The following is a 12618-nucleotide window of genomic DNA, read 5'->3' as shown; positions in this document are numbered from 1 at the left end:
TGTTCCTTGGCTACAGCTTAGGGGACAGGACGGCATGACCTGAGGACAATGTTTTAAAATAGCCAAGCTGGTCTTTCTCCCATCCTCAAACTTCTCTCTGTTTCTCCCCCTCAAAGCTAACCCTTGTGATTTCTATTGGCACTGACCGCTGTATTAAATCAAAAATCTGCTTTGGTATTGATTATCATAAAGCCCAACTACTGACCACATTTTAGTCACCAAAGCCCTTTAGGATTATTTATTTTTATTGAGAGGTTGGAGGCCCACTTTTCCCACTTTGTGTTAACAATGATCACTCTTCCTTCCCCAGCACGCTTCCACCTGGGAATGCTGACGAATTGCAGAAGAACCCTCTCTGCTAGCTCCTGCTAGTCCTATGTGCATGAGTCATGTGGTATCAGAGAGCTCACTGTAGCTTCTGTCAGGCCATAACCGATGAAGCCAGAGATAAAGTCAGAAGAATGAGCAAATACCTATACTCAAACGTAAATGTTTAGTGGATAAGCCCTTCCAGACACCAGAGCCAGTCCCACATTTTATGCAGTCCAACATTTTAAGAGGCAATAAGCCAATAGAACACAAAGCATATATGATGCTGCACCTGTATTAATTATTTAGTTTCACTGAAAGAAAAACAGAAGGGTCAATTACATACCCTGTTAAATATCTGCCCATTCAGACTTATCTGAATAAAGGCTGTGATTTTCATTCCCTCTTTAATGGTCCTATGGTCAAACAGAAAATGCATTAGCCTTTCAAAAGCAAGACTTAAAAAAGAGGCTCTTCTGAACCAGGCTGAAACCATTTCCATGGTATATGCAATAATCTGAAATGGTCTACTTCACTAGCAATGAACAGCAGGCATACTTGATGCTAGTGAGAGAATCTGTTTTCCATCGGGCAAAGCCAGATGGATGTCCTTGCATTGTTTAAGCAAATCCACCTGTCTTCCTTTTATTCCTTTTTTTCCCAAAGATGTTGTGTAGATTAGCACAGCATATCTTAGTGGGCCTGTCCACATGGATAATAGAGTTTACTATGTGTGTGACCATTCAAAGACTGCTACATTTATGTTTCATTCACTGACTGATAATGCCTGTTCTTACTATATCTCTAGGGAAAATTAATGCTTGAAAAGTATGTTTTCCAAGGATATAACTGAACTATAATTGGTTTTATACAATCTAGATTGTGTCCCTAATAAAAAGGCTGAAAACATATGTCCTTATCATAAATCCTGAAACATTTCTGTTAATCTGTTCCCCCATACAAGATTTTAAGTTGGTGTTGAAATGTTCACCAACCAGATCCTGCGTTTTCCATTGTTACTCCTTATTTAAAAAATAATACATTATTGTCTAAAATACTCACATGGAACACTGAAAGACTAGATATTTCCTCAATGAGCTGACTGTAGTTGTGCAGTACATGGCCCTTCCACATGTGCATGATAGGGCTGGTGTGTGTACAGTAATAGGATATATGGGATTGTAACAAGCTGATGTAGGAAGTCTTCTGCTCCGCCGGTCATTGATCACTTCGCCCTATGCCTCAATCTCTCAGGAAAGCCATTTGTCAATGTGATAATTTGTTTTGTAGCACAGGAAATTGTACACCAGGAGTGAGATCTCTTTGTTCTCGTGGTTGATTCTATTTTTCCCACCCACATTCAAGAGCTAGTCAGGGTTCATTCTTTATAGGGCTTAGTATATGACAGTCAGTCACAAGTATTAGTGTGCTCTTTCACATTTTTTTTTAATTTGATGTGTGGTAGTATCTGTTTAAAATAGATGGATCTCTTCTATGTCCACCTTTCCCCTGGCATATCACTAAAATACTGCTACAGTTTGACCAACATCTTACTCAATTCTTTGCGCATGCTTGCATCAGGCCACCTCATGCCCATCCCTGGTGCCTCTAGCTTTAAGATATTTCAGTGTGAGCCCTCATAATGTGAGTTTCATCATGCTGACACAGACAGACCAATTAAGGAGGCTTGCTCTGAGACTGAGCCTTGCCACCCGCCTGACACAAGGTCGTGAAGGCCAGGCTGCAACAGGAAATGTGACACTGCTGAAGCACTGAGCTCCCCTAAGCATGTTCCACTCCATACTGAGCTAATTTTTCAGTAGGCCATAGAACTGCAGTGACTAGAAAGTGGGAGTCATGGGATGGAGCAGAGTTCAGGATGCCCTTGTATGCTTACATGCTAAGTAATGTTTGTGTCAAGGGTGTAATTAGTGTGAAGTGCACATGACTGTGCACATGCACATGCTTCTTTGTCATTCAGCCAGTAGGGCAGCTGTAGTATGCTTGGGTAGATGGTGCCAACAGAAGCTGAAAGCACTGTCTTCTAAAATGGATGTGCAGATGTGATCAAAGGCAAGCCGTGAGTTTCCACTCACTCCATAGCTTCATACAGTGAATCTCCATTCTCTCCTGCAATGTTTATGTCTTTTTGAGCTACTCCAGTGAGCTTTTGTGTATTTCTGATACATTACACACATCTGTATATTTCTGATACATCACGTTCTTTCTCTGACTTCCAGATTTTGAGGTTCCCCAAAAACTCAGTTCCATGTGATTGATTATGTTTTCTCACTTGATTTCTCTGTGAGAATTGCAAACAGACACAGTGAGCAAGGTGCATTGCTGAAATGGCTTTTATCTGTCTCAGCCTTTAACTCTGCATTGTAGTAGAGTGGAGAGAGAGGCAGAAAACAAGAGAAAGGGACAGAGCTTTGAGTGCTGTTTTCACAAGTATTATCCTACATAAAGTTCTCAGTCTGTTCCTCTGCCACCTCATCTCTCCCAGCTGCCTGCCTCTGTGCCGACATCTGGACTGAGAGCATCGCCCAAGGGTGATGCAAACAAGGGTCTTGCCCAGTGCCAAGCTCTACAAGCCCTGAGCACTCTCTCTTGTCCTTGAGATGGTAGTCTGATTGGGGGATTGTTGCTCCACATCAACAAAGCCAGGCCAGCTCTGGATTTTCAAAATCTCTAGGCCTGAAGGCCTCACAGGACTGATAGGGAATCTGTATTCATGCCGCAAGGGCTTAGTGGGCACCTGTGCTACCTGCAATCTGGGTCAATTTACGCATTATTTTACAGCCCTTATCTCTGGGTAGGTGGATGGAGAAAAGCACTCCCTATTCATGGAAATGCAAATGTTGTTACATACAGAGCTGTTTATACTGCTTCCATCATAAAATATTACATAACTAATTACTAATGCAGATTATTCTCTTATTCTTTATGTCTCTTTCTATTTCTCACACACACACACAAAGCAATGTCTTTCATTTGTGTTTCATGTATTTTGGCGTTACCTGATAAATAAATGGATGTTGCAGAACCTGTTAATGCAGAAACTGATAATGGTGTGCAACTCTTCTTGAAAAAGAAATGCATAAAAGTGCACGCACATGCGCACGCACACACACAATACACACACACACACACACACACACAAACATACACACAAACATACACACACACTTACCCACAATGGATAATTAACAGTAACAGGAAATACTATCAACAGAATTTGACACACACAGAGAAACCCGTGGCTGGGCTTTGCTCCTTGAAGATGGTGTGGGTCTGATAATGAGGAGCTGGACACTAATGAGCATCTTTTCTAAACATACACTAATAAACACATACACACACACACACACACACACACACACACGTGAGCACAAATACACACACATACATGTTTATGCAGGAACACACACACACATACACGTTCTCTACTGCACCTAATTGCCACTGCAGCTGCTACTTATTTGCTGGGTAATTAGTGCACGGGAGGTTTTTATATAAAGTTATTTAACTCTTTGGCATTGATACTAAAAGATGTGCCATGTGGCTTGTTTGGATGTGAAAGAGAAAGAATGAAAGAAAAAGAGAGAGCATCACCAGAGGTAAGGGGGGAGAGCAGAAGACAGAGAACACAAAAGTGGATGAGGTGAATACAAATGGGCAAGAGGACAGGAGGGATGATGCAGAGAACATCTGAAAGCAGAAAACATTGCCCTCACTATACAATTTACAGCAATTGCTGCAGGCCTTAACTTTTGCAACAGGAGTTGGCAAGAAATGGAATTTAAAGTGCTAAATAATATACTCAATATATTGTGTGTTAAAAAAGTTTTTTTTTTAAGTGGTCGGGAAGACTGAAACCAATGTATTATTATTACTATTAAAAGATGGATGTGGAAGACACGGATGACTCATGATAGTGAGGGCTGGAGGGGTATCAATTATTTAGATGTGGATCTCTCTGCCAACACAGTGTATTATCACTTTGCTGAGAGCGAGGCACTTTTAAGATGAATCACCTAAGCTAGGAGTGAATACAATATGCAGGAAGCAGAATGAAACGTAACTCAGTTACGCAGCGTTTTAATCAAACCTACGCTGTATGAACTGTGAAATTTCAGCATGTGCCCTTCCAGATTAAACCTGCGTGCGCGTTTACTTGTCGAGCATATGCAAGCGGTATCACATACAGTGCTACTCTCCGATGTGCGGGGTAGCTCTGAGACGAGCGGACCTACAAAAAGTGTTTAGCACATGGAAAATTTGGCCCACTTACTGAATGTTTGAGCTGTTCCAGTACACAGCATGGCGGTTATTCCCGTGGGCCAGGTGCAAGTTTGTAGAGGCGAACAAGAGGAGACAGAGGGAGACTGCTGTGAGAGCCATAATATCCTTAGTTTTTTGCTCGCCCGTCAGTCGTTTTGTCAGTCGACCTTATTCTCTGAGTCCCTCTGTCCCGCGGAAACGGCCAGTTTTTATAACATTCCGGCAATTCGTAAAAAAATCTTATAACAGTCAACGTAGACCCCGTCCGTTCGGTTAAAGTCAAGGCTGCAAGTTCGAATGTAATTCCACAGTGCCACTCACCCAGGCATCTTTACTGTTTTTTGGAGGCAAAAAAAAAGATCCTTCGTCCACAAGTGACAGTTATTTGGCAAAAACGTACAAAATAACGCCAAATACCAAGAGACGTACGGACACCTCCTTGGTTGCTCTAGTCTAAACGATCACGGCCAGTTATCTTATAATGTAATGTAAAAGCTTAAATTGTAACGAGTTTAAAGAAGGATTCTCTCCACTTACAAAGCATTTTAAGTTTGTTGGAGTTGGATTAGTCCGTCAGCCTAGCCATTTCTTTTTGTATAATTCTTGCGATATTGACCCTACCACTGGCTAGACGTAGATGACTTCTTTACAGCTTTCTCTTCTCAACGGCCACTGCATCCAACCCGCGAAGCGCTGCCTCGCGCTCTCTTTCCTACAGTGACGGACAACCTGCGCTCGCTCTTAACAGCCACGCCTCCACCACCCACTCTTTATCACCAAAAACTGCCTAACAAATGAAAATAATTAATCTAATAAATTTACATTTAGACCAGTAATATCTTGTTTTGCCTTTAACGTGTTTTTCATATAGACCAATATTTCAGCATGTTTGGCTCATGATTCTCCATGGGATCCACAGGATAACCAGTGTTGGATGGGTATTCTAATTTAACAAACAGTCTAAGAAGCATCAGACAAAGACAATGTACTAAAGTTACAGGGGTGAAATGATTGGATGCCTTGTGTGTAAATCTTCACATTTCTGAGGTCTCTCCCTACTCATACTCTAATGCGGTTTCTCCATCACTCCATTTTACTATCTGTTGTTTTTGGCAGTGATGCTGTCTCTCTTGTGTCCCCTCCAGGCATGTTGCCGTGGTGACAGGGGTAAAGGGAGAGAGAGAAAGGGGGAGAGCACCACCACTTCTTCCCAGACTCTATGTCTATCGTCCTTCTTCTTGTCAGGATTTACTATGTCATGTCACCTGCCACTGCTGCCAGTCCTGTTTTTTATCCTTCTTTTTTTTTCCAGATGATTTTCTTTTATGGTTTCCTACCCCCCACCATTGTCTCAGAGTATTTCTCTAAACTCCTTAGCAATGCTTTACATTTATTTTTTTTTAATGTGTGTCCTTTCCAGCAGCTGGTAACTAGTATGTCTATGGTGCTCATGTATATTTGTGAAGCATCAGTGCTTTCTTATATGTCACCCATAATTAGATGCATTGGAGGTCTGATTTTGAGTGATAGCAAGGTGCTTATGTACACGTTGTAGCGCAGCCCGTTGCTAGGCAGCAAGAGACATTAGTAAAACTAGGCTGTTTCTGTTTGTTTTCTCATGTGGGCTGTGATTAATTCACAAGTAGTTCTAGTATGGGCACATTGATTATCCAGCTAATCCATTATCATTAATATGACTCAATGCAATGCTATCCTAGTCTAAATTCTGATTGCTTTCCCCAAGTTTATCATGAGTATAAAATTATAGTAAAGATACTCTGGGATACTTGTTGTTCTCTATGTGCCCTTCACATACTGCTTCTCCTTATATTCTTCTCAGTTTACAGGTGTATTTATCTTCTCCTGTTCATTCTTTTAAAACTTTTCTCATTTATCTATTCATCCATTGTTTACATTCAAGTCTAGATGGTACCTTTTCTATTTAGTATGTGTTTTAAAATTGATAAATTGAGGATTTTTTTTTCTTTAACAGTTACTATAAATAGCAACTGGCAATGTCATCTGGAATGTTTATATCAAACATTTGCTATAACTCACCCACACATAGCCATTGCTTTGTTATTTGCTCTTGAATTGTTCTCACTGTTGTAACATATGAACCCTCTCTTGTTGGCTGACAAATTGCTGTTAATGAACACTTCCATCAAGAGACAATATAAATACATTGTCTGATTTAAAGCAGTAAAAATACTGCCAGAATGGTCAAAATACCATTTGTCTTAATACATTTTATTACAGCTCTGAGGTTGGCTGACAATTCATTGCTGACATAATTCCTCCAAGAGAAAATAAGAACTTGCCTGGTTCAGTACAGTAAAACCAGAGCCAGAATTGGTCATAATACCATTTGTGTTTACAACTTATGCCGCCAGCTGGAATACTATTCCTCTAATGCTCAATTATATAAACATATGATTTTAGAATCTGTGCTGCCTTCCTGAATCTCCAGCTACTCTATTTAAAATAGCCACATGGAGCTGTCCATGGTGCTGAACTACCTGGATCCTTTTACCTACTAATCTGTCTATTTTCTGCTTATCTATAAATCCTATCTATCTATCTATCCACATTACAGGTAAATGTAATAGAAAATAGTACATGGACTAAGGAACAAAAAATGTCTTTGCATTTTTCCCTTTGCTTGCTCAGTACCGTGATAGCAAAGTGCATTATTATTACCCCACCCCGTCCCATTCATCCTGTCCCATTCCCTTCTCCCTTTTTTTTACCCTATCCTGCATGTTCCCCCACACTATTGGCCATGAATGGACATGGCTAAATTGGTTAATGAACATATCTGCAGCTCTGCATGTATGTCTGTGTGAGTGTGTGTCTGACTCAAACCAGGATACCAGGCAGGTCTGAACTCCAGGTGGGCTGCTATTGTTTTTACCCATTAGTACCTACTTAACTCGATTTGCTCCAGTGCCTCCCCAGCTGTACTAATAAATAATGTGATTATGAAAACACAGTACTCAAATAAAGGCATCTTCCAAGCACTCACAAGCAATATTTTTAGTGTCAAAGCATGGCTTTAGAGAGAGGAATGAAGGGGTAAATGGAGCTAAGATAACTATAAAGTAAAAAATATGAAAATAATGAGAAATAGACACATATCAAATGGGGGTGGGGTGTGGTGCAGGTTACCTTGTCAGAGTGACTCCCAATATGCAAGAATATATTATTTTTGTTGTCTTGTGTTTTTACAGAATGTAAGCATGTAAAATCAATGTTTGTGGATTTTTAATCGTACATTCAGAAAAGTTTTGGATCAACATGGCAAACCTGGACTTGCCTTCTTATTGGAAAAAGATGCATCTACTTGGGCCTAACAGCAGCATCCTCTCATTTACTAGATATCTTGAACTGCCACAGGAAAATAATAGTAAATATATTAGATTAGTTGTTACTAAAGCCACATATATAAGAAATGGGAGAAATGAAGGGATCAGGAATGAAGAGATGAGACAGCAAGCTCCTGTAAACTCACATCTTATAAACATACATTATACAATGAAAGTATTTTCTGCATTTCTTCATTGTGATACATATTCTAGCCAAACCAGGGATTGTTGACTGGCCAATATAAATTTGGAGAGCCTGCATATCATTCTTATTGAGAGACACAATGGTGACACAGAAATATTGTAATGTAAATTACAGTAATACTGTAAGTGGTGCAACTTTTCTCTTTTAAAAGCAAGCCAGTGTTTAATTGGATCATTAAACAGAGATGAAGAGTAATCAGCACCACCCAATCCCAGAGGTTATATCCAGGGATGGCACCAAGTATTTTAGGCCTCATGAACAGATATCATATCGGACCCCTAAGAATCTAATTTTCTAATAATTGTTTAGGGCTTTCTCAGTTACAGGTCCTTACACCTTTGCAGACAACACAGTGCACTTGCTCAGAAGATTACACTCAGTCAATTAAAAGTAAATCTGGTCTCATTACACATTAACTTCTTTGACCTTCCCATCTTATTTCAGTTTTTCACAACAGAGTGAAAACAGAGTAAAAAGACCCCATGGTCAAAATGAGTATTTGCCAAAACCAATTACTCTTTCATATTACCTTGAAAGTTTAGTATATTTGCTCTTTTGTGCTCATTTAAATTATGTCTGAATTTAACCACTATATCAAAAAAGAAAGAAGGAAAATCAGACTAAACCATGTAAAAAGTCTGAGAAAAGAAAAATTCTAATTCTGTAAAAGAATATTTTTAGTACTATTCAAGATTAGATGTTAAAATGAGGGAAGATAAAAAGTCTTAATGAGGAGCCATGGATATTAAATGGACCTATTCAAGGTAAATTGAGAAGAAATTATGTTTTGACACTGGAGGTGATGCATTTTCAATTACATGAAATACTGAGGAGGGAGACAAGGAGAACAAACAATGGGCATATTTGCATGTGTGTGAGAGAAAAAAAGTTGCAGAGTATGCATGTGTGTGTGTGTGTGTGTGTGTGTGTGTGTGTGTGTGTGCATGTGTGCGTGCGCGTGTGCATGTGTGTGTGTGTGCATTCATTTATGCATGTTTGCATGCATGTGTGCAAGAGAATAAGAGAGTGAGAGAAAGTGAGAAAAACAGAGGCAATGATAACAGACTCATGGACAAAGTTGACACCAGTTGTGAACTTAATGGCCACATTGTAATTTGTTAATTACAATTCTATACTTTCTATACTTTCTTCATGGGATACATTTGAATTCAATAATTATCTTTGCAGACTGTAATTTTCTCCACTACTTGACATTAAAAAAAAAAAACATCTCACAGTGATTTATCTGCTGTAAGTGTAAGCTCAGTGAGTGGTACTCACACATGCATACTCATACCTGCAGTATCAATACTGTATGGACAAGGCAAAATCAGAGCAACTTGCATAGAAAACTGTACACTTCTTTAACTTCAGTAAAGTCGCATCAAACACATTTTATCAAAAAATGTTAAAGATTAGACCCAAATTCCCATACTATCAAAAATCACATGTTTAAATGTACAAAAATACATAAGGTGAATCTATCTACAATAAAGTGTTTAATGTAGCACATTTTACTTGGAAGATTCACACCGATTTAAGACAAAGAAAAATAAGCAACATCTTCCCTAGCTGTGTTGTGTTATCAATGGAAAGCCCATAACAATATAGCATTAACTAGGCTCCATATCCCTAAACTATAATTATAAGAAACTTTATTCAGTCATTGCTCTTGATGATGCCACTTACCCTTATAAACCTGTGAATGCTGGAGAATACTGGTTTAATAATTGATGGGTGCTTTCTCTATCAGTACTCAGGACAGCTCTGAAAAAAAGTTATAGCCAATAGTGGGTGTCACTGTGTTTCCACTGACAAAATGCAATCTTACCCAGGAAGAGATCTCAGCAGAGAAATGAAGCCTTGATTTACAGGTTATGCAGACCAAGAGATTGACTGTGGAAAATGTATAGACAGGTAACAGGAAAGGTAGTTTGTATTCTACATGCTTTGGATGAGTTCTATAACAGGTACCATGGTGCATTTCCATGTCAATAATAATGGTTAAAGACTTGTGGGGATGTAAATATGTTCAGCAAGAATGGTGTAGCTAGAATAATGAGAGCAGAGACCAAAGATAAACTTAAACATAAATTGTAATTGAGTTTTTAAAGTAATTAATTAAAGTGAGACACTACAGGGTACTGTATTATTTAATGAAACTTTACAATGAATTTTTGCAATTTGAAAACTGTCTCAAGGTTTAGTTTTTTTGTTTTGGAAGTTTTCACAAAACTTATTTTCATGTATGCAAATGTAACTCGAATTGGATTAAATATATATACAGTGAATGGCTGCTTTATTAGAGACACCCATCTAGTAGCACATCGGACCTCCTTTGGCCTTCAGAACCACATAAACTCTTTGTGACATATATTCCACTAGGTGTTGAAATTGTTCTGCAGGAATCTTGGCCCAAGTGGACAGTATAGCTTCTCACATTTGCCACAAATAAGATGGAAGTACTGACATGCATGTATGATGGGAGGTGACCATGAGGTAACTATAGGTAGTGGGTTTTGGGTTGCAGAATCCACTGGAGTGACTTGCACAGTGGCTTGCTGTGTGAAACAGCCTGGTGGGTCTGGAGGCACAGAGGCAAACAAGTGGTAGTGGTTCCAGCAGGTCAGGAGGTGTGGCAGTGGTGGGTCCAACTTGTCTGGAGGTGTGGCAGCAATGAGTGGTGGCAGGTCTGGAAGCACTGTCACTGTAGTCACATGGGTAGTGTGGGTTGTGGCCATGGGGTAGGCCTGGCAGCCAGTGGGATGGCCATGGGTAAAGGAAGTCAGAATCCACAACACTGGGGACAGGAACTCAGATTGCATCATAGTAGTGCTCAAGAGCTAACCAAATGCCATAAAACTTTTTTTTTTTTTATGTTCCTTCTGTCTACTCAGATCTTGCACTACAGGTCGCTTCTCCCTGTAGTGTTGGTCAAAATGGGTAGCCCCATAGTGCTAACCTAGAGTCTCACTGGAAAATCAGGCTGAAAGTGCAACTTCATTTGAATTTTTATGAAAAAAACAAGAATTGCTTGAACCTGCAGCACCAGGGATTTAATAACAGTGACAGTCTTTACATTTACATTTGTGGCATTTAGCAGACACTCTTATCCAGAACGACTTACAAAAGTGCTTTGTCATTTACTCATAGAATATATCCAAGTACAGTATAGTAGGTTAGAATTAAACATATCAATGAACTAGAATATTGTAGAATACAGGAATCAATGCTGATACCTAAAAGTACAAAATACATAAGGTCTATCTTAAACAATTATAAGTGCAATAAACAATAAGTGCTAGAGTTTGTTAAACAACATAAACAATACCCTACAATAAGTATTACATTAGTCAGTCAATATGGGAGCAGTGTCAGTTGTCCTTTAAATATTCCGCAAATAGATGGGTCTTCAGTCTGCATTTGAAGACTGCAAGGAACTCTGCTGTCCAGACAGCAAGTGGGAGTTCATTCCACCATCTTGGAGCCAGGACAGAAAATAGTCTCAATTCTTGTCGTCCATGAGCCCTGAAGCAAGGTATACTTGAGGTTCGAAGTACTCGAGGTACAGATCAGGCTTTGACCATTGACCTCATGTATGAAGGGGCTGGTCCATTTTGGCTTTGTAGGCAAGCATCAAGGTTTTAAATCTGATGTGTGCAGCTACTGGGAGCCAATGAAGTGAGCACAGTAGTGGAGTAACGTGTAAACTTTGGAAAATTGAAGACCAGTCATGCTGCTGCAGTTGTAGAGGTTTGATGTCTCTTAGAAGAAGACCAGCAAGAAGCAAGTTGCAGTAGTCTAGCTTTGATATCACAAGAGAGTGCACAAGATCCTGGGTAGCTTCCTGTGAGAGAAAGGGCTGAATGCTTTGTATGTTACAAAGGAGAAATCTGCAAGACCCGGTTAGATTAGAAACATGAATTGAGAACAACTGGTTGTCCAAAGTTATGCCCAGGCTACAGGTACCTTTGGATAGTGATACCAGGGAATTCTCAAAGGAAACTGTGAGGTCATGGTAAGGGTTGCGAGTACCTGGGATGGACAGAAAGTCTGTTTTACTGGGATTAAGCTTCAAGTGGTGGGCTGTCATCCATGATGCGATGTCAGTCAAGCATGCTGAGATATGTCTCAAGACCTGCATGTCAGATGGTGGAAAAGAAATAAATAACTGAGTGTCATCGGCATAGCAGTGGTAGGAAAAACCATAAGAAGATACTACATCACCAAGAGAACGAGTATACAAAGAGAAGGGGGCCTAATACTGAGCCCTGTGGAACACCAGTGGAGAGTCTACATGGTTTGTATGTAGATCCTCTCCATGTCACTTGATAGGACCGTCCCTCCAGATAGGACTGAAACCATCTCCAAACAGAGCCAGTCACACCAAGGCTGGAGAGAAGAGAAAGTAGAATGTTGTGGTTCACTGTGTCAAATGCTGCTGAAAGGTCTAGA

At 39.8% G+C, this 12618-nt stretch overlaps 1 protein-coding gene across 3 annotated transcripts in view; it reads right to left on the bottom strand.

The window, feature by feature from the left end:
• Nucleotides 1-5283, bottom strand: part of efna3a (ephrin-A3a) — a 77760-nt gene extending 72477 nt beyond the window's left edge. For 2 of the 3 annotated variants that reach the window (XR_014117116.1, XM_027002268.3), the window contains exon 1: nucleotides 4604-5283. Coding sequence is in view for 1 of the 3 variants with exons in the window: in XM_027002268.3 (XP_026858069.1) it covers nucleotides 4604-4713 (110 nt within the window). In the remaining 2 variants the exon portion in view is untranslated. The remainder of the gene's footprint in view (nucleotides 1-4603) is intronic. The other variant, XM_027002269.3, reaches the window with a different exon arrangement.
• Nucleotides 5284-12618: the final 7335 nt, after the last annotated feature.

The sequence above is a fragment of the Electrophorus electricus genome, chromosome 2 (assembly GCF_041902795.1).
Source record: "Electrophorus electricus isolate QZ-2024a chromosome 2, ASM4190279v1, whole genome shotgun sequence".
NCBI classification, from domain to species: Eukaryota; Metazoa; Chordata; class Actinopteri; order Gymnotiformes; family Gymnotidae; genus Electrophorus; species Electrophorus electricus.
Note: the sequence above shows the minus strand (reverse complement) of the source record. Positions and strands in the feature narration are given on the sequence as shown.